The sequence below is a fragment of the Alosa alosa genome, chromosome 1 (assembly GCF_017589495.1).
Source record: "Alosa alosa isolate M-15738 ecotype Scorff River chromosome 1, AALO_Geno_1.1, whole genome shotgun sequence".
Classification (NCBI taxonomy): Eukaryota; Metazoa; Chordata; class Actinopteri; order Clupeiformes; family Clupeidae; genus Alosa; species Alosa alosa.
In genome coordinates, this window is record NC_063189.1 from 405,972 (window position 1) to 430,000 (window position 24,029).

A 24,029-nucleotide genomic window follows, 5' to 3' on the forward strand; every position below is an offset into this window, starting at 1 on the left:
GCACTACAAACTTTCAAACATGACGGACACTGAGTCAGATTTTGTTTACCCTGATCAGAGGTTGCTGATGCCTATTCCGTCGGCACATCAACGGCTAGACTGAGAATTCTTGTTGTGAAATCAAAATTCCACTGGAGCTCCAAGCGGTTTTGTACACGCAGATTTAAGTTATAACACTGTTTACAGCTCTTCGACTCACGGTAAAATGTCATTTTTGGTACTAGCTAATTTAAATACACTGATGAATGCTTGCGTTTAGCGATATACAGTAACAAATCTAAAGTCTCAGGGAGACAACCTACACGCTGATTTTATTAAGAGGATATGCACGCGGGGACTCGCGAGCAGTTAGGGACATCATTTTTTATGATTCCTGAAACCCCATTCAATCGTGCATAGGGATTTTGCTTACGAACCGGAACATGCAAAAATGAACGCATACAAAACGACGGTAGCGTCTATCACACTCTTGATGAGTGACTCAGTTACATTGTTTAAGTAGCCTAATTGTTTAAAACTATTTTTGTTGTTGATAGCAACATGTCTAGGCCATCATAGGCTACATTTGCTTGTCATCTAGGCCCTATCAAATCCTTACAGGTAAAAAAACTGCATTGTGTGACAAAACTGCAGGTTTTTTCAATATTTTTGTGCCCAAAATATTGCATTGTGCAGTACAATGTAGGCCTGCGTTGTCAGTCAGGGTCAACTTTTGGTCTTTTGTTATTTGCACAGCTTTATCAGAGCAACTGTAGCCTATTGGTATTGTTTACATTTTTTTGCACAGCTCTGTTAGAGCAGTCTGAAATGAATATAATTAAAACTGGCTGTGTTGTCATAATTGTTGTGTTGACTGAATATATGAAGCACTTCGCTTTCTCTTTGAAATATCAATATCGTATCGATATCGTATATCGCCGATCAGACCCAAAATATCGGGATATCAGTTTTGGTCCATATCGCCCAGCCCTAGTCTGAAGCTAACCTTCTAGCTATCTGAAGCTAACCTTCAATCTATCTGAAACTAACTTTCAAAATAATGCAGCCACACCCTTACAATAAATAATTGCACTTCAAGTGTTAAAACTGCAGTTTTCTGAGTATCAAAAAAAAACAGCATTGCACTACATAGTACTGCCTAGTACTGCACTTCATAGTACTGCACTCCATCATATTGCACTCTATAGTACTGCCTAGTACTGCACTTCATAGTACTGCACTCCATAATATTGCACTCCATAGTACTGCCTAGTACTGCACTTCATAGTACTGCACTCCATAATACTGCACTCCATAATACTGCCTAGTACTGCACTCCATAATACTGCCTAGTACTGCACTCCATAATATTGCACTCCATAGTACTGCACTCCATAATATTGCACTCCATAATACTGCCTAGTACTGCACTCCATAGTACTGCACTCCATAATATTGCACTCCATAATACTGCCTAGTACTGCACTCCATAATACTGCACTCCATAATACTGCACTCCATAGTACTGCACTCCATAATACTGCCTAGTACTGCACTCCAAAGTACTGCACTCCATAATATTGCACTCCATAATACTGCACTCCATAATACTGCCCCTTACTGGAAATGAGCCCTTATAATGCCCCTACATAAAGATGGTGATCGTAACGATCTGAATAATTACAGGCCCATTTCTAAGCTCTCCTGTCTGGCCAAGATATTAGAATCTTTTGTAAATTAACAACTTTATGCCTTCCTGTCTTCCAATTCCATTCAAAGTCCTGACCAATCAGGTTTCAGAGCTGGCCACAGTACCATCACTGCAGCAACTCTAGTAAATGACATAACATGACATAGCCTCCACTATTGATAATAGGCAATACTGTGCAGCCTCCACTATTGATAATAGGCCTATACTGTGCAGCCTTGTTTATCGATTTATCCAAAGCTTTTGAGACTGTCAACCACAGCATACTTATTGAAAAACTGGCCTCCTTGGGGTTTGATACTGGCTCCCTTTACTGGTTTCTAAGCTATCTCACTGACAGGACACAATGTATAGATGCTGCAGGAATAAAGTCAGACACTTTGGAGATAAAAAAAATGGTGTTCCACAAGGTTCTATCTTGGGCCCACTACTCTTCACGCTGTACAGAAATGACATCTGTGCCTCTATAGAACATTGTAAAGCACACTTGCATGCGGTGACTTCTATGCAGATGACACGGTTTTGTATTCTTCTGCACTTACAGTAGCACATCTTCAATGTGCTTTTGACTGTGTACAACAATCCCTGCATAGCCTTACATTGATCCTGAAAGAGTCTAAAACAAAATTCATGGTCTTTTCTAAAGCAAGAAAAACTATCCATGATGTCCATAGAATTCACTCTCTTAATGGGGAAGACATTGAGCGAGTCAGTTACCATAAATATCTGGGCATCTGGCTGGATGACAGACTATCTTTTAAAACACATGTGGTCGAGCTCGCTAAGAAGGTGAGAGAGAAGCCAGGTGCGTTATAGAGAATTAGCTCATGTTAGCTCATGTCTCTCCAAGGAAAATAGGCTGTTTATAGTCCAATCAACAATACTATCGGTCTTAGACTAGGGCTGTAACCGAAATCGCGACATTCATATATCCACGATACTGTGTCACGGTGTGAAAAGGCAGAATCGCGACACACCCTTTCTAGTGTTTCACGCAGTGCTTTGCAGCTTACGCGGCCGCAAAAGCAACCCACAACTCCCGCTTTACTTATCGGTAGCCTATGTTGTCCAAAAACAAATAAATAAAATATAAATAAATAATAAATAAATAATAATTTCATACCTCTCCTTGCTTTCATTGTAGACTATGTGTGCAACTTTACCAAACAGTATAGAAGTAAACCCCCTCTCCTTGCCCCGCTCTCTCTCGCGCTCCCTCTCCCTCTCTCCTCCTCTCCTCTCCTCTCCTCCTCTCCTCTCCTCTCCTTGCCCCGCTCTCTCTCGCGCTCTCCCTCCCTCTCCTGCTCAATGAACACGCGTGACTTAAATAAGACATTCACAATCGTGAAAGCAAGGATGCATAGGAGACTAGCTAAATTACTATTAAATCCACTTAGCATCATTAGCATGCTGCACATATTTGTTTAAAACTCTTGCATTGAAGTTGACTGATCATCTCAATACCAACGTTTCCCAAAAGGGCCTGTCCCAAGGAGAACAAGTATTACCTTGAAACTTAAACACACATGGGGAAACTGAACAGTCCAATTAGTAGACTATGATAGGCTAAGCTAGCCAACTATGCTACTTTGTTTACAATATTTCCAGGCTTCAACCAGACAGCTGAATTAAAGAGGTAGAGTTGTAATAAAAAATAGTAGGCCTAGGCTATAGGCTAATCTGCATAAAGTGTGCTGTCATAAATATCAGTCATTCAGAAAAATATTTTTGTATCAGGATATAAAATAATAGATATATTATATTGTAATCCTCTGGTGTTCTAATCTAAGGGAGGCTATTAAAATGTTATTTAATAAAATGTCTAGCCCCCCCCCAAAAAAAAAAAAGAAAAAAAAATCAAGATTCGTATCGAACCGTGGGTCAAAAATCGTGATACAAACCAAATCGTAAGGTTGGTGTATCGTTACAACCCTATCTTAGACTATGGCGATGTTGTGCATGCTTCCACCTCTACACTGAAACTGGTTTTAGAACTCATCATTGCATTGCACACTTTACCAGAATGGGCTGGTCTTCCTTATCATATAGGAGGGATAGACGTTGCCTTCTTTTCATCTGTAAGGCATTAGCAGGGAAACTACCCCCTTACCTTAACTAGCTCCCTGTTTAAATGTAAGTATATGTGTCACAATACCAGGGTACAGAGGCTCATCTCCCTTGAAACCCCACTCGTGAGATCTGACTTTGGGAAACCTGCTTTCAGCTTTTTTGCACCTTATAAATGGAGCAAACTGCAAGCAAGTCTGAAACTAAGCCTATTTGTATCAGTTGATAATTTCAAGTGTTTTCTTAATGATATGGCTACGGTACAGTGCTCCTGTTCTTAATGATATGGCTACGGTACAGGTGCTCCTGTTCTTAACGATATGGCTACAGTACATAATGATATGGCTACGGTACTTAACTCATTGAGTGCCAAAAACGTAATATTACGTTTTTCCTTCCCATGCGTTGAGTTCCAAAAACGTAATATTTATAAACGTTTTTAGCTTTTTTTTTTAAATTACGAAACTAGACACTCTAACACACCTTATATGTGATTTTGGGAACTCTGTGATGAATGGAAATGAAATATATGACAATCGAAAACTCATGAAAACGCACAATCTGGACATTTTATCTGGACATTTTATCATAACTCGGTTGCCGCTTTTGGTCGAATCAGTGACGCATGCACGTCAGCTCAAAACCAGGCCATTTTCGTGGGTCTATAACTAGGTGGCAGTCTCGCCAGGTCTCGCTAGGTCACTTCCCGGAATCTTTACAGGCAACACTTCATATTTCATGAAAGACGTTCATCAAGATCTCCATTTCTAAAAAAAAAACAGCGATTTTGATTAAAACTAGCCACTGTTTAGCTTGGGATTTCTCAGGAACAGAGGGGTGTAGAAATACACGGTTTGGACTCACTGAGAGCTTAAAGTCTCACCTTTCAAAAGAGCCATTGTATGTGTTCATAGCTATAACACAGAATATGCTGTGGCTGTACAAAAATCATCAACAATGGTCTAGATTGCTGGCACTCTAGGACAAAGCTTCCGAAAACAGCTTGGCATTCAATGAGTTAATGATATGGCTACGGTACTTAATGATATGGCAACGGTACATACGGTACAGTGCTCCTGTTCTTAACGATATGGCTACGGTACATACGGTACAGTGCTCCTGTTCTTAATGATATGGCTACCAGTGTTGCGCGGTCTGCCCGAAATTAAGCGATCGCCCGCGGATGACCGCGGTCGCCCGCGGTTATGAGTCATAAACAAAATATTTTAATGATATTCGGGTCATTTGCGGGCGGGTCAGTTAAAATTAATTAAATACATATTTTCTACAAATAGGCCTACTTAAACTATCACAAGAAGGCTAGCATCAATACAGTAAAGCATTAATACAGTAAAGTCAACAGTAAAGAAGCTGAAGATGCGAGTTAAAATAATATAGACACCCCTTCAGGAAAAGCGATATAGGCTATGAGAAATATTGGGAAAAGTTCTTAAAGAAGATGACAGTAGTACAAGTTATGGTCTATGTAGGCCTTCTTCTTGCGAAGCCATTTAAAAGTATGACAGGCTATGTAAAAGCATTAATACAGTAAAGCCAACAGTAAAAGGTCTATGAGCCAAAGCGGGCAGCCTGCAGGAATAAATGTTATGGCACAGACTTCACAGCCATATCTACCGGTAGCCTATATAGGTTATGGCACAGACTACATGCATAAAAGTATACCTTAGTTACCTTAGTTCGTGTTTGTGCCTTTAAACAGTGGATGTGCTTTAGTAAAGCTTTGTGCTTCATTCAGCATTATAAACCAGTGTTTACGCTAACGTTTTCACCAGCAATGTATCTCTCTTGCCTACCTTGCCTCACCATTTCTGTTATCGAAAGAAAAATGTATGTCCATGGCCTTCAAATCTTATCCTAGTGTTCTAATCCTTGGTGGTTGCGTGCGTGCTTGCGCTCTTATTCTCATTCTCTCTCCTGCACAAACATTATGTCCTGCATGCCTACTGCGTGTAGTTCTACTGCATAAAGTTTCGCAAATAAATTAGTTTGTTTTACAGAAATGGCCTACTGTCACACTGCATGCAGGCTATAACCAAAAGCACACATTTTGCAAATAAGCGGGTCGGGTATAATTTTGTTCTAATTAATATTTACGGTCCGAGTTGCGGTCGGGTTGATTAAAATATCGGGCGACCGCGGGCCGCTTGTGACCAAACCCGCGCAACACTGATGGCTACGGTACATACGGTACAGTGCTCCTGTTCTTAACGATATGGCTACGGTACATACGGTACAGTGCTCCTGTTCTTAACGATATGGCTACGGTACTTAACGATATGGCTACGGTACATACGGTACAGTGCTCCTGTTCTTAACGATATGGCTATTGTACATACGGTACAGTGCTCCTGTTCTTAACAATATGGCTACGATACATACGGTACAGTGCTCCTGTTCGTATTGACATGGCTACAGTACAGTGCTCCTGTTCTTAACGATATGGCTACGGTACTTAACGATATGGCTACGGTACATACGGTACAGTGCTCCTGTTCTTAACAATATGGCTACGGTACAGTGCTCCTGTTCTTAACGATATGGCTACGGTACATACGGTACAGTGCTCCTGTTCTTAATGATATGGCTACGGTACCGTGCTCCTGTTCTTAATGATATGGCTACGGTACATACGGTACAGTGCTCCTGTTCTTAACGATATGGCTACGGTACATACGGTACAGTGCTCCTGTTCTTAATGATATGGCTTCGGTACATACGGTACAGTGCTCCTGTTCTTAATGATATGGCTACGGTACCGTGCTCCTGTTCTTAACGATATGGCTACGGTACCGTGCTCCTGTTCTTAATGATATGGCTACGGTACATACGGTACAGTGCTCCTGTTCTTAACGATATGGCTACAATACATACGGTACAGTGCTCCTGTTCTTAACGATATGGCTACGGTACCGTGCTCCTGTTCTTAACAATATGGCTATGGTACCGTGCTCCTGTTCTTAATGATATGGCTACGGTACATACGGTACAGTGCTCCTGTTCTTAACAATATGGCTACGGTACATACGGTACAGTGCTCCTGTTCTTAACGATATGGCTACGGTACCGTGCTCCTGTTCTTAACGATATGGCTACGGTACCGTGCTCCTGTTCTTAATGATATGGCTACGGTACATACGGTACAGTGCTCCTGTTCTTAACGATATGGCTACGGTACCGTGCTCCTGTTCTTAATGATATGGCTACGGTACATACGGTACAGTGCTCCTGTTCTTTTTTTTTATTCATATGTTTATTGAAGGTATCGGTCAAATACAATGATAAAATTATACATTTGGGTTTTTTACTTTTCCTTAACATATATACACACATACACAACCACACGGATACTAAACTAGAAACTAAATGGATAGCAGAAAAGCAATAATAATAAATAAAACACACAAGCAAAATAAATCCTTGAAAACAAAACAACAAACAAAATTTGGCCTCACAACTGACACATAAATACAAGATTAAAGCCAGAAAAAAAAGATAGCAAAGGTAACAGCCGCCTATTGGTAACACAGATATTAAACACCCCTAAGAGTATAGCCTACAAGTCGGTAGATGGGAACTGAATTGATTTCAAATGTTCAAGAAAAGGGTTCCATATTTTGTAGAATTTAACCGTGGATCCATGTAGTGTAGCTCTCATCTTCTCTAATTTGGAAAAGGACAAAAGATCTCTCAGCCATTGATAAACTGTAGGAGGAGCAGAGGATTTCCACTTGAATAAGATCAATCTCCTAGCCAGGAGGGTGGCAAATGCTTCAAAATCGGCCTTGTATTTAGGCACCATAAGAGTAAGGGGTAGCACTCCAAATAGGACTGTCACTGGGGTAGGATCACAGGGCACATTTAAAACAGTTGAAAGAATATTAAAAATTTCAGTCCAGAAATTATGAAGACTTGGACAAGATAAAAACATATGAGTTAGGGAGGCTGGAGACTGTTGGCATCGATCACATAGGGGGCTGATATGGGGATAAATCCTAGAGAGTCTCTCTTTAGTCCAGTGGGTGCGATGAAGGATTTTAAATTGTATTAAACCATGTTTGGCACAGAAGGATGAAGAATGCACACGGTACAAGATTCTCCCCCAACACCTCCCCCACACCTCCCCCAACACCTCCCCAACATCTTGTTCCCAGAGAGTCTTAATGGAACAAAGGGAATGATTGTATTCAGAAAAGATTTTGCTATACATGTATGAAATGAAACCTTTCTCTCTGAAAACTGGTTGTAGAAATATGTTTTTTTTTCATCTTGTGGCTTAATGGGGAAGTTAGGGGTTTCAGCTTGAACAAAGCTGCGTAACTGTAAATATTGAAAAAAAATATTTTTACCCAAGGATAATCATCCGGTCAGCTGCTGAAACGAGGCAAAGGTTTCATCTATGAAGAGGTCACTAAAAGAGGTGATACCTGCTTGCACCCACGCAGAGAATGCCTTGCCCATTAATGATGGTGGAAATGAATGATTTTGATTGATAGGGGCATGAAGCAGAGATGGAGTAATGTCAAAGTGAAGCTTAATCTGTTTCCAAATTTTGAGAGTAGTCCTCACAAGTATATGTTTTGTGTATTGTACAGTGGAAGAGGTTCTAGGAGAATATAAGAGTGCTGGGAGGGAAGATGGTTTGCAGGAAGTAGCTTCCATATTGACCCAGGCGGCAGTATGTTCTGCATTTGGGATTTGTAGCCAGTAGTGAAATATACGTTAAGTTGGCAGCCCAATAATAAAATTGGAAGTTTGGTAAAGCAAGGCCACCAAGAACCCTTGGTCTTTCTAAATAAACTTTGCGGAGTCTTGAAGGCCGATTCTGCCATGGGAATTCGGAAATCAAACTGTCTAATTTACGGAAGAAAGTTTTGGTTAGGTATACTGGCAAACACTGAAAGAGGTAAGAGAATTTAGGTAGAATATTCATCTTAACCGAGTTAACACGCCCAGCCATAGATAGGGGAAGTAAAGACCAGCGTTTTAGATCTTGTTTAGTTCTAGTTAGCAGAGGATCAAAGTTTGCTCTGAAGAGCCTTTCAAACTTATCTGTTATTTGAATACCTAGATACGTGAATTTATCAAAAACTACTTTAAATGGTATATTTGTTTGTGAGATAAAGTTGCGTCCGGCTGTGTTCAAAGGAAAGATCTCGCTTTTGTCATAGTTGACCTTGTAGCCTGAAATAGCCCCAAAGGCATGAAGTGTGGAGAATACATTTGGCAGTGAAGAACTCAAATTAGAAAGGAAAAGAAGCAAGTCATCGGCATACAGAGCAACCTTTTGCTCAACTTCACCCCTGAGTATTCCAGAGATCTGTGAATGAGAACGTAAAGCTACAGAGAGAGGCTCAATAGCAATTGCAAAAAGTAAAGGAGATAACGGGCAGCCCTGTCTGGTGCCACGTTGAAGATTGAAGTATTCTGAATTTATGGTTGGTTACAGTTGGTTCTAACTGAGGCAGAGGGGAGATGGTATAAGAGTTTAATCCAGGAGATGAATTTGTCACATAACCCAAACTTCTTCAGGGTGTAGAAAAGGTAATTTAACTCCACGCGGTCGAAGGCCTTCTCCGCGTCTAACGCAACAACGGCCTCCGAACCGCGTGAAGGGGGAGAGTATATTATGTTAAATAGACGTCTAACATTGAAAAAGGAATGTCTATTTATAATAAATCCTGTTTGGTCATGAGACATCAATGAAGGTAAAATGGAGTCTAAATGCATAGCCAATACCTTAGCTAATAGCTTAGCATCTACATTGATCAACGAAATGGGTCTATAGGAGCTGCAGGAGTGGGTCTTTGTTTATGGGTCTATAGGAGCTGCAGGAGTGGGTCTTTGTTTATGGGTCTATAGGAGCTGCAGGAGTGGGTCTTTGTTTATGGGTCTATAGGAGCTGCAGAGGAGTGGGTCTTTGTTGTTTTTTTATATCAAAGAGATAGACGTTTGCCGTAGAGATGGTGGTAAGCAGGAGGAGACATTTCAAGCAAGAGAGATGGGGTCAATAGATCAGAAATGGGGTCAATAGATCAGACATGGGGTCAATAGATCAGAAATGGGGTCAATAGATCAGAACATTTCAAGCAAGAGAGGGGTCAATAGATCAGAAATGGGGTCAATAGATCAGACATGGGGTCAATAGATCAGAAATGGGGTCAATAGATCAGAACATTTCAAGCAAGAGAGGGGTCAATAGATCAGAAATGGGGTCAATAGATCAGAAATGGGGTCAATAGATCAGAACATTTCAAGCAAGAGAGGGGTCAATAGATCAGACATGGGGTCAATAGATCAGAAATGGGGTCAATAGATCAGAACATTTCAAGCAAGAGAGGGGTCAATAGATCAGAACTGGGGTCAATAGATCAGAAAATGGGGTCAATAGATCAGAACATTTCAAGCAAGAGAGGGGTCAATAGATCAAAACATTTCAAGCAAGAGAGGGGTCAATAGATCAGAACTGGGGTCAATAGATCAGAACATTTCAAGCAAGAGAGGGGTCAATAGATCAGAACATTTTATAGAATTCTACAGGGAAGTCTGGGCCTGGACATTTACCACTTTGCATTGCACGGATTGCGCTGGAGATCTCATCTAATGTGATTGGCTGTTCTAAATCTGACGCTAAGGTTTCGTCTAAGCTGGGAATAGGAAGATTCTGAGAAGTAAGAGTCTAATTCAGATATTCCGCCCTGTGCCCCAGAAGTGTATAAGTGACAGTAGTAAGTTTTGAATTGGACATTTATTTGTTCTAGATCAACTGTAGTCCCTGTTGGTGTATTTATCTTCAGAATTTGTTGTGCTGAGGTTTTGCTACTCAGTTGATGAGCTAGCAGTTTGCTGGATTTATCACCTTGTTCATATAGAGTGTATCTACATTTTAAAAGGAGGTCTTCAGCAAGAGTGCTTGACAAGTTATTAAATTCAGATTGTAATACCAGTCTCTGCTTATACACATCTGGGGAGGGAGAAGAGGCGTACGTTTGGTCAAGTTGTGAAATCTGAGATAGAAGTTCTGCAATTGTTTTTTCTCTCTGTCTTTTCTCGTAGCTTGCATAAGAAATGATGATGCCCCTGGCAAATGCCTTAAACGTCTCCCATAGGATAGAGGGTGAAGTGTCTGCAGTTTTGTTGACCTTGATAAACACATCAATATTGGTGGACATGAATTGCACAAAATCGTCGTCTGATAGTAGACGAGTGTTAAAACGCCATGGTGGACGTGGCTTTTGTATGACCTTTCCAGTTAAGTTCCAGAGTTACAGGACTATGATCGGAGATAACTATGGGGTTATATGTACATGAGTGCACAGCAGGAAGGAAACGATTATCTAATAGAAAATAGTCTATACATGTGAATGTGTGGTGCATATTTGAGATTAAGGAATAAGCTCTATTAGTTGGGTTCAGGAACCGCCAGACATCAGATACATGAAATTCTTTTAAAAACGACTTGATTAGTTTAGCTGACTTTGTTTGAGGCTTGCTATTCATAGAGGAGCGGTCTAAAGAAGGATTCAACCAACAGTTAAAGTCACCACCTAAGATGTGGCACTGAGACTGCATATCTTGGAAAAAAGACAAAAAGGATTTGAAAACATTTTCGTCACCCCAATTGGGGTCATACACATTTGCTAAAGTCACTGGGGTGTTATAAAGTGTTCCTGTTACTGTGACATATCTTCCATTCTTATCTAGTTTGGTTTTTGACAAAGTAAATGGAACAGACTTGTGAATGAGAATTGCAGTTCCCCTTGCAGCCGAGCTGTGAGTGATACACCTGGCCAACCCATCGTTTCTGCAACAAAGAATGTTTATCTGTTTTCAAGTGCGTTTCCTGTAGGAAAGCGATGTGGGTCCTAAGAGTTTGAAGATGATGAAGAACTTTGCTTCTCTTGACTGGTTCATTCAGTCCTTTTACATTCCAGCTTGTAAATTTGAGTGCATGTCCCCCATGTTGAAGAGTGGGTTTTGGAATACTTTGGGGGTTCATATTACGGCAAGAATGGAGGCAGAAAATGTATGATACAGTAGTAAGCGTAACCTTATAATAAAGAATCTGGCGTTGAAACTACACAAATTAGAAGGCCCATACACACACAAAAAGTAAAAAGAAAAAACATAGTAAACATAGACACAGATACAAACCAAAGACTGCTGAAGCGTCAACCTGAACTTAACGCACGCACCCCTCCCTAAAGAACACATTAAACTCTTAATGGAACTTCACTTCCATGCCCACTGGGCCAAGTACTAGCCTAAATGTAGAGCGTTAAAATAACAAAAAAGCACAATATTGTTGTTCCCATTTCTTTTTTCTTTCTTTGTTTTTATAAGGGAAAAAACTGAAAACTGTGACAGTACACAAGCAAAAGAGTGCATGTCTGCATGCACTGTAAATAGCCAATGCTATTAGATGAGGACTACTGGGTGGAAAAAAAATCAGCTGATTGATATTTATATGTCAGCTTAGTAGAATTACAATTTGGCATCCAACATAACAAGTAGCCTACACAAACATGGTTGTTCAAAATTCCCTCTACTCTATGGTTTCACTCACTGTGGTTGTCACAAAGGCCATTGCTTTGTCAGGATTAGTAAATTTGTGAACCTCACCCGTTCCCAGTGTGAAAAAACTGTCCGGGGAAAAAACAGTCCGAATTTGATAGAAGGGGGATCATGTAGAATCTTCTTCACAGGGGTAAATGCCGCACGTTTCTTTGCTACCTCAGCCGTGAAGTCAGGGAAGATGGACAGTCTGTTGCCGTTGCGTTGTAGTGGGGATGCCTCAGATGCTCGTCGGAGAATCTGGTCACGGACATCGTAGTAGCGTACTATGATTACAAACGCGCGCGGACGCGACGCAGCCTTCCCAATTTTGGACTCCAAGCTAGCGACTGTGTCGCTATGAGTTGAGGCGAAAGTCTCCAGCTCTTGAATAGTGGAAGCATGGGTATCCACGGTAGCCTGCAAGCCCGACAATGACTTTTTGAGCTCCTCCTTGACGGCAGATATTTAGTTTCGGAGACTGTTGGATAACAAGTCCACTTTAGAATCAATCTTGCCACATATGTCCACTTTTAAAGCTTGCAGAGCTTCCGTGAATTTAGTTGCACTCAATATGTCTGACTCCATGCTAGCCACCCCACTGACGTTAGCATTCCCTTTAGCTGAGCTTTTAGGAGAATCTGGCTTGCTGCGTGGTGAGGTGTTCTTTGAAGCCTCGCGTTTAGGTCGAGAGTCACTCATTTTCAGGCAGGAGACATCTGTCGATCGACAGCTTACACTTCCAAGATAACGGAGTGGGAAAGTATAATGCAAAATATTGACCGTACTGTGCTTTATAAGAAAATAAAAGTTGTACTTGGCAGGAGCTCACGGAAAACACGTCTACTCCATTACCTGCGCACTAGCCCCCCAGTGCTCCTGTTCTTAACGATATGGCTCACGGTACATGCGGTACAGTTCTCCTGTTCTTAACGATATGGCTACGGTACATATGGTACAGTGCTCCTGTACTTAACGATATGGCTACGGTACATACGGTACAGTTCTCCTGTTCTTAACGATATGGCTACGGTACTTAACGATATGGCTACGGTACATACGTACAGTGCTCCTGTTCTTAACGATATGGCTCTGCACCGCGTGCTCCTGTTCTTAATGATATGGCTACGGTACAGTGCTCCTGTTCTTAACGATATGGCTCACGGTAATTTAACGATATGACTCGGTACATCACGGGTACCACGGGGCTCCTGTTCTTAATGATATGGCTACGGTACATACGGTACAGTGCTCCTGTTCTTAACGATATGGCTACGGTACATACGGTACAGTGCTCCTGTTATTAACGATATGGCTACGGTACTTAACGATATGGCTACGGTACTTAACGATATGGCTATGGTACATACGGGTTTTTAACTCACTGTTGCCTGTTTTATGTCTTTATTCTATTCTTCTGTGTCTTACATTTTTATTGTTTCCCTGAATAAACAAATTATTATTATATTATAGTACAATATTATTATAATGCATTGTACTTAAGATACACATAGCCTACTGAAGAGTAGACTTGTTTGCATGTGTGTGTGTGTGTGTGTGTGTGTGTGTGAGAGCTACCTTTCATGTGCTCCTCGATGTGATGAACCAGCTGGTAAGACTTGCTGCGGTCCAGAAGGGTTCTGATGGCGGGCAGTGGGTCCAGCACAATGGTCTCTGGGTGTGTGTCAATGTAATCCTACAACACACACGCACACACACACGCACACACACACACACACACACACACACACTCACTCAGTGGGTCCAACACAATGGTCTCTGGGTGTGTGTCAATGTAATCCTACAACACACACGCACACATACACTCAGTGGGTCCAACACAATGGTCTCTGGGTGTGTGTCAATGTAATCCTACAGAGTTAGAGTTAGATGATTACAACACGCACGCGCACACACACACACACACACACACACACACACACACACACAGTGGGTCCAGCACAATGGTCTCTGGGTGTGTGTCAATGTAATCCTACAGAGTTAGGGTTAGATGATTACAACACACACACACACTCACTAGGGGATAGTCTATATACACTGCTGTTTATATTTACTCATGGCTACTAGCCCACCTGAGGTGACACCTGAGCCAAGTAAATATCAATTTATTCTGCATGTACAAATCTCTGCTGCAAGTACAAATCTTTGAAACTCTTGAGACTGTTCTGGAGCTAGGAATCTATCAGGAATCTAAGTTAACTATCCAATCACTGTGTGTGTGTGTGTGTGTGTGTTCATGGTTGTGCGTGCGTGTGTGCGTGCGTGTGTGTGTGAGTGTGTGTGTGTGTGTGTGTGTGTGTGTGTGTGCGTGTATGTGTATGTGTGTGTTAATGGTTGTGTGTGTGCGTGTGTGTGTGTGTGTGTGTGTGAGTGTGTGTGTGGTCATGGTTGTGTGTGTGTGTGTGTTCATGGTTGTGTGAGTGTGGTGTGTGTGTGTGTGTGTGTGTGTGTGTGTGTGAGTGTGTGTGTGTGTGTGTGTGTGTGTATGAGTGTGTGTATGTGTGTGTGTGTGTGTGTGTGTGTGTGTGTGTGAGTGTGTACAGTGGGCAGTGCTTCGACTTGGCCAGCTTCACTCGCGGTCCGCGCGCGGGATCACGCGACTTTAATTTGTATTTTTCCAGTGACGCTGCAACAACGTTGCAACAACCCAAACCACCGGTAGATGTCTCAAGTGAGCAGGGTGTCTCGTAAAAAGAAATGGAGCCTGGAAAACCCTACACAGACTTTACTACAGACTTTAGCAGACTGGTTTAGAAATAATTTAATAGCCAGAAATATGCCTGCCCTGCCCTAATAAAGAAATCTTGTGGAAAAACTGCGAGTGAATCCCGTTTGCAGCCGTTTAAACATTCTGGTTTTCTCCGAGTGCTACGATGATAAACAGACATCATTTTGGACAAAATATAGAGCATATTAACCTCCGTTGCTCAGCCAAATGCCTTTCTTACGTCCTGTTATCACGGAGTTACAGGCGATAAACGATTTTTGATGGTCACAAGTTTAGCGGTTTATTTTTTTGATTATTAAAGAGTGTTTTTCATTTAAAGGTTTGACTTCGTGCTTAAGAGCATTTAGTGCTCTTCCCAATCCCAGACGTTCACATTGCATGTTTGTTTGTAATGTTTGCCCAATTTCACAAATAATCATATGTGATTAATAATATGACAAATAATCCCTGTGCACGGGGACAGAAACTGTTAGTAATGCTGCTCTGGCCTAAGTTTTTGTTTTTCCTGACATGTGCTTTTGTTTATCTTGAACGATCATGTGATGTGCCCATGTGGTTTTGTTTGAGTTTGCCATGTGCTTCTGACTCCGCCCCTCTCTTTGTTTGAATTCCCGCCATTTTGTAGACTCACCTGTTCTTGGTTTGCCTGATTAGTTTGTGAGTATTTAAACCCTGGGGTCTTATCAATCGGTGCTAGATCGTGCCAGCTTACTTCATGTGACGAGGCATTGTCATTGTAAGTTTTTTTGACTGTGTATTCTGAAGCCTGCCTGTTCTGGACCTATGTTTGCACTCTGTCTTGGATTATTTTTGCCCTGGATTTTTCATTGCCTGTTTGCCTGCCTTTTTGAGGAGGTGTGAAATCATGTGTTATCCCAGTCAATTATCCAATCGGTCTCCCATCCACTTAACGCCCGCAGTAGACACTACTTAGCTTCTGGACCAGGATGAAGTATTATCAACCTCAACACGCTATGGACGAGAGTGAAAAGCAAACGACCAGGCGCCTAATTAAACCAAACCCTATATGGCCCGACATGTTTTGACGATTCATGAATCAAACTTTCAATAAAAGGAAAATATTATGTCATATTATGCCATTATTGTTAGGCCTACATAGAAATTATTAGCCTGTATTGCTTTTAAATTACGTGATTGAAGTTGAGACAAGATTGCAACACAGACACGTTTCTAAATGGCAAAGCTTTAGGCTATTTCTTCTTTATTTCTATGTGCATTATATTATGGACATTTTCCGGAAAGAAAAGAAGGTAAATTCCCAAACAGAGAAGGCATCCTGAATAAAACAGAGCTACCCACAATTAGCCTGACTCTTGCAATACAACACAACTCATTCCGACACTAGAGCGGGTGCCCTGGTTCGCGCAATTCAAAGCCTTTGCATCAGATTCCAAGCAGTCACGTGGGTGTGTGTCCCAAACAAAGCTTCAGACGTCACACTCACAAACAGAGGCCTCGTTTGTCATCAGTCACGTGATTTTATGGAAACGACACAAGCCTCAAACCGGGGCTTCATCTGGCACGCCCCTTTCTGCTCGACACAAGCTCCGAAGCCTCGCTTCATTGGGCACATCACTACTGATACCTGTGTCTTGCTAATTAAAAGAATACCTAGTCACTGATCTGAGCCGTCTGCGATTGGGTCCTTAAGAACTGCAAACCTAACAGAAACAATGCATGCCAACTTTTTCCGTGTTTTATCACATATTTTAACTTTCCCCCGCTGTCTTGCCGTTTTAATGTTTTCCCGTAGAATATCCCATATTTTAATAGTTTATATACTCTCATAACCGCCCTGCCATCGGGCCTGTCTCTGTATTGCCCTGTTGCTACCCCTTGCCCTTCCAACGAAACAGATGTCTTCACATCATCGTTTTCCTTGCTTGAAGGCGAACTTTAGGTTGACTTGAAGGTTAACCTATTTAAGTTTAATGGCGTGAGAGCACGATTCATTGGCGCTTGCATGTTCGGCCTTATGTCTACGTGCGCACCTGAGGCTACTCAGCTACTAGAGAAAGATTGTATTGTTTGTATGTTCACTCCAAGTTGGCCTACCATAACTTACCAACTCTGCACTGTAGACCCTAACTGGCTATTTATATTTTTCTGTGAAATAAGCAAATGTATTGTTCAACTTTATGAAGCAGAATTACACACTAGGCTACTTGGAACATAACACATTTGACAGACAGATCAAATGGAGGACAGATGTATGTTGCTTGTGACAAAATATTAACTTTCAGTGTTTTACGATGTCTTTGTCATGGGGAAGTTTTTTTCCCCATGCATTTATTCTAGGTTACTGTCAGTGACTGCCGTGAGAGAAGCGGGTTCTGTGTTTCGTTCATTTCAGTGACTGACGCAAGAGAAGCGGGGTCTGTGTTGTGTTGCGTTGTGTTAATTTATTTTCATTGGGCATGCCGTGCAGTGCCGTCCACAGCTCTTCAGTTCTGTATCGGCATAGTCTATAAAGCAGTTTAATTAAATGGAATGTTAGTTGTAAACAAACAAGCTACTTGGTGAGGCTTGGCCTCATAGATGCGCTCGTGCCTTGTGCTCGTAAAGCTGGCAAGAAAAATCTTCACGATATAGGCCTATTAACTGACCACCCGATTCACGTTGGCTGGGGGGCAGGGGGGCCATCAGACATTTGTGCCCAGTTAATCCGGCCCTGCCCCCAACAAATCACACCTTCCCACCTCTGTGTCAGCTTAAAAGAAGTCGAGAGGACTCCTAACTCACAGACCTATTCACAAATATAGTTTTGAAATCCTATGCAGCTACAGGAGCTTTCAATCGTGAGGAAGCAATTTTGCATTGTAGGCATAACTAACATGCAATAACGCCACCAACAACAACCAAAACTAGGCTACTCATTGTCAACATGTAAATTAAATGTAACATTATTGTGAATCAAATTAAAATGTTCTCTTTTGCAAACGTAGGCATAGTAACTGAATAATTTAATAATGTTTCAAAGATACTACATCAATCCGTATGTTTCATTAGCCTACTAGGCTATTTGTTTTGCCTTACTCTTGATTCATTTAGGCTAGGCCTTTTTATTCAGGGGCCGTATTCACAAAGAATTTTAAGGCTAAAAGTAGCTCCTAACTGGCGAATTTAGGAGCAACTCCTAAAAATAATGGGCGTGTCACTCCTAACTTTAGGACTCCTAATTTTTTTTTCACTAAAAGTAATTCACGAAGCATTGTAGACCTAAAAGTAGCACCTAAGTCTGGGACAGCTTAAGATAAGTCGAGAGGACTCCTAACTCACTAAGACCTATTCATAAACAGCTTTTTGTGGCATTTTACGTTGCAATGATTTGACCCACTGTAGGCCTACTTACTGTAGGCTGCACAAACCACAGGCCTTTATTTTGGGCAAGCCTGCATTCGAGGCCTTCTGTTGAAGAATTTTATATAAAGCCTGCGCTAACAGTAATCCTCCTGCCCCTGATACCACAGCTGTGGATAGTGTGGAATGTTCAAGTAATAACACAATCCAATGTGTGTCTCAATTTTCCCCTGCTGACCACCTCACACATTTGTCTAGATTTTGCAACAACCTTACATGACACAATGCCATAAAATATGCCAGTTTTAGGACACAGAATAATGTTTGTAATGATACCAGTTAGGCCTACGTTTAACAGTAACAAGTGTAATGAGCTATTCATTGTCGAAGGTGGATGGTGAAGTGAAATTCTTACTTTGGAAAACAAACATTTGCCGATATCATCGCCGATATCATCAGAATATTGCAACAGATTCTGTGTGTTCTGGACTGCAGGTAACTTGTTAAGCCAGTGGTTCTTAAACTTTTATTTCATTCCCCACTTTGATCAAGGGGCATGACTGATGATAGTGGAGATAACGTGTTATCCCGAGGCCTTTGCAAGTCAGCATCTCTGACGGTAGTCTACCCTATTAAAAATATAAGTTTTCGATGTCCCAAACGGAGAGCCATACTTTATTGTTTTTAACGATCTCTATGCTACTCACAAAAATGTAGGCATGGGGACATGATGAAGTAGGCTATCCAACTGTTGTGTGTTAAATTATTGTGATTACGAGCCAGTGGTTTTCAAAACATAGCATATGCGTGACTCGGACATCTAACTACATGCAACAGGCTCATATCATCCTCGCATTCGCAAAATGAGGACCAGTGTTTTGTCAAATTGCAAATAGCTATTCGTTTTAACAATTTTTTATGATAGTATGAAGTACTTTTTGTATAAGCTACTATCTTAATCTTGGAATATGGGGAGGGAAGTGGCGCGTCTGCAGAAGTCAGCCAAATGTATTTGTTTATTGTACAGAAAAATAAAAACGACATGTCAAGCAGTCAATTGACTATATTGCAGTCAAGAAGTAGGGCAAATTAACGTGGGTCATAGTTGTCTAGCCTGTTAAAAACGTCGCTAGATAGTATTAAATCACCAACAACATTGTTTTGCAGAAGCTACAGATTAATTCTGAACAGTTATTTCTCTACTGTCTCAATTATCACACAAGACACTGTTTTGATTTGCGTAGTTGCGTTACCCCCAGGGCTTGAAAATGAAATAATTTTTCAAACGTTCCGTTCCGAACGATTCAGGTAGGCCTATGTTTAACGTTTTCGTTCTTGCATGCGTTCCGCCACCAACATATCGGTCCTGAACCGTTCGAACGCAAAAATATCGTTCGTTCTTAAAGTTCCGCAGTGTTTGGCGGGCCTATGAAGTCTATTTTTGTGGACTTTACCTTAGAATAGACATACTCATTATTTCCCCTTGATTTAGCCTATACCGTAGCTATGCCCAAAAATAATAAATCACAGGCGGCATCCAAAAACATTCAGATGGGCTATCCATCCCATAGCCTACAGACTTACTGTAGGCCTAACCTATGCCTATAAATAATTTCTTATCAAAAATATTTCTGGATAATGCTAAACTCCTTACCTGGTTGTAGCCTAAGTTTTATCCATATGGAGATCTTCAAAGGCTTGCGCTATAATTCCAACCCTGTTTATAAACGAACCTTTCTGTTGCTGACAAGGCCTATCTCAAATTTCCCGTTTAACTCATACTCATACTACATAGAATAGGCTATAATTGCGCAAACATTTCAAATCCCGACTTTGAAACGACAAGGCGTGGACAGGCAAAATAGGCTATTACGCATAGGCTACAAACAATTTCCAAATCAGTTTCAGTAGCCTACGCTACGAGCTGGCCTAAGATCCGTGGCAGACGGATAGGTTACATTACAACAGTAAGATACATTTGGACCAAAGGTCCATTTATTCGCTTTTTTTTTCAAATTGCAGAAATCAAATTATTAGGCTGTTATATAGAGAATCTAAAAACGCGCTATTAACCGTTTTGTGGATTTCAGAATAACGTTTCTTTTCCGGAACAGTTGAAGACCATTTTGTTTTCGTTTCCGTTTCCGCTCCTCGTAAAATTCCGTTCGTTTTCGGTTTTCGTTCCTTGAACCGGTTCGGAGCCCTGGTTACCCCCAACACTGACAATAACGTAGACAGCAAATTAAGATATTTTTTCGTTTTGTGGAGCGGCACCAGTAGGCTATCAAAAGCAGATTTCGATTTTCGCTACCACCGTGTAGTCAAGCCTTAAGCCACACCCAAGTAGCCTTAATCGAGGTAATGTTTAATTATGCAGGATTTATTTTGTTATTGAATTCGTAGGCTGGGATTCCTCTCTTTTTTAAAGGTAGCCTCCTGCTTTTTCAGAAGGGGCAGCAGTGAGGCTACTAAAGTGGTACTAAAGCTAAAGTGTGTGTGTTTGTGTGTGTGTGTGTGTGTGTGTGTGAGTGTGTATGTGTGTGTGTGAGTGTGAGTGTGCGTGTGTGTGAGTGTGTACCTGGACTCTCTGCAGCAGCACTAGTGCCTCTCCGTGGTTCTGGTCGGCCTCCAGGATGAGGTCGGTGAGTTTGTGGATGATGACGTCCAGCGGCCCCTGGTCCTCCAGAGGCTGGCACAGGTCCAACTGCAGGAGGACAAAGGTCACCACAAGGTCAAAGGTCAAACTATTTTATGATTACACTACATCTATACATTACCCTACTACAATACAACCATATTACCCTGCTACAATACAGCATCTATACATTACCCTACTACAATACAACCATATTACCCTGCTACAATACAGGGGCAGCTGTGGTCTACTGGTTAGCGTTTCGGACTTGTAACCGGAGGGTTGCCGGTTCGAACCCCGACCAGTAGGCACAGCTGAAGTGCCCTTGAGCAAGGCACCTAACCCCTCACTGCTCCCCGAGTGCCACTGTTGTTGCAGGCAGCTCACTGCGCCGGGATTAGTGTGTGCTTCACCTCACTGTGTGTTCACTGTGTGCTGAGTGTGTTTCACTAATTCACGGATTGGGATAAATGCAGAGACCAAATTTCCCTCACTGGATCAAAAGAGTATACTTATATACTTACTTATACAGCATCTATACATTACCCTGCTACAATACCACATCTACATATTACCCTGCTACAATACAGCATCTATACATTACCCTGCATACATCATCTATACATTACCCTGCTACAATACAGCATCTTTACATTACCCTGCTACAATACAGCATCTATACATTACCCTGCTACAATACAGCATCTATACATTACCCTGCTACAATACAACCACATTACCCTGCTACAATACAGCATCTATACATTACCCTGCTACAATACAACATCTATACATTACCCTGCTGCAATACAATCACATTACCCTGCTACAATACATCATCTATACATTACCCTGTTAGAATACAGCATCTACATTACCCTGCTACAATACAGCATCTATACATTACCCTGCTACAATACAACCATATTACCCTGCTACAATACAGCATCTATACATTAACCTGCTACAATACAGTATCTATACATTACCCTGCTACAATACAATCACATTACCCTGTGACAATAGAGCATCTATACATTACCCTGCTACAATACAATCACATTACCCTGCTACAATACAGCATCTATACATTACCTTGCTACAATACAGCATCTATACATTACCCTGCTACAATACAACCATATTACCCAGCTACAATACATCATCTATACATTACCTTGCTACAATACAGCATCTATACATTACCCTGCTAAAATACAACCATATTACGCAGCTACAATACAGCATCTATACATTACCCTGTGACAATACAGCATCTATACATTACCCTGTGACAATACAGCATCTATACATTACCCTGTGACAATACAGCATCTATACATTACCCTGTTGTCTACCCACATTGTTCTGTTGTCTTTGGTCTTTGTCCCCTTGGTTTCAGCACGGATCTCGGATTGCCTCTCAGACATAGCTACATGGATGAAGGCACACCACCTCCAGCTGAACCTCTCAAAGACTGAACTGCTGGTCCTCCCAGCTAAACCTACCATACACCACGACATCAACATCAAATTTGACTCCTGTCTGTTTCACCTACCAGGACTGTAAGAAATCTAGGAGTTGTTTTCACAACCAACTAAACTTCTCAGATCATGTTGCCTCAGTCAGCCGGGTCATGCCATTTCTCAGACTCTACAACATAATGGAAAATCAGGACTTACTTGACTCAAGATGCTACCCAACTTCTGGTTCAGGCAATAGTCATCTCACTGCACTGACTACTGCAATGCCACTCCTGACAGGTCTCCCAGCCCAAGTGAAACCACTTCAGATGATCCAGAACGCTGGGCGGGCGCTGGTCTACAAAAACCCAAAAGGGCACATGTTACCCCCGCTGCTCATCCAGCTACACTGGCTACCTATGGCAGCCCGCATCAAATTCAAGGCTCTAACGCTTGCCTACAAAGTAGTCTCCGGTTCTGCTCCTGCCTACTTGAATGCCCTCATACAGACTTACACTACCTCCAGACAGCTGCGCCCTCAGATCTAACGACGCCTAGCTCTACCACCGGCACGCCAAGCCAATCCAAACTTTCCTCATCTGTTGTTCCTCGTTGGTGGAACACACTGCCAGTTCCTACAAGGGCAGGGACATCCTTCTCCATTTTCAAAAAACTCCTGAAGACCCAGCTCTTTAGAGAACATCTCCTCTCATAGCAACACTTACAACAAGTCTTACTGATCCTAGCACTCACCACCTGTTTTAAACTGACAAGTAATTGTTAAAAACAGCACTCACTGATGCACTTATTCTTACTGTACTGTAATGTTTTTAAATTGTCCTAAAATTGTTGAGAATTGCTCTAAAACTTAAACTGTTTACCATGTTGTTAGTCGCTTTGGCTAAAAAAGCGTCAGCCAAATGTAATGTAATGTAATGTAATGTCTATACATTACCCTGTTGTCTACCCACATTGTTCTGTTGTCTTTGAAAGTTTCTCTTATTGACGCATTTAACCGCTATTTTAAAAGGCAAATCTTTCAACACAAAATAGAAGTGCGCTTTTTACAGGCAGTTTTCGTACATACAGAGGAAGACATAATTAAGTATACATAATAATAATAATACATAATTAATACATAATAATAATACATAATAAAGTATACATAACAATAATAATAATACATAATAAAGTATACATAACAATAATAATAATAATAATACATAATTATACATAAAGCGTATTTTACGCTTCTTCTGCCTAGAGGTTGGCCTGGGATACTTTCCATAAGATCATCTCTCAATGCAAATCAAACCAGCTCTTAGGCAAACTGAAATAAAACCATGCAAATCAAACCAGCTCTTAGGCTAACTGAAATGACACCATGCAACAATTTTAGGACAATTTAAAAACATTACAGTACAGTAAGAATAAGTGCATCAGTGAGTGCTGTTTTTAACAATTACTTGTCAGTTTAAAACAGGTGGTGAGTGCTAGGTATGGTAAAGGGTATATGATGATGTAGGGCTATTTTAA

At 41.3% G+C, this 24,029-nt stretch overlaps 1 protein-coding gene across 1 annotated transcript in view; it reads right to left on the minus strand.

The window, feature by feature from the left end:
• Window positions 1-24,029, minus strand: part of itpk1b (inositol-tetrakisphosphate 1-kinase b) — a 70,581-nt gene that overhangs the window by 22,301 nt on the left and 24,251 nt on the right. Inside the window, 2 exon segments of the mRNA XM_048247254.1 lie at window positions 13,904-14,021; window positions 20,974-21,099. Coding sequence (XP_048103211.1) covers window positions 13,904-14,021; window positions 20,974-21,099 — 244 coding nt within the window.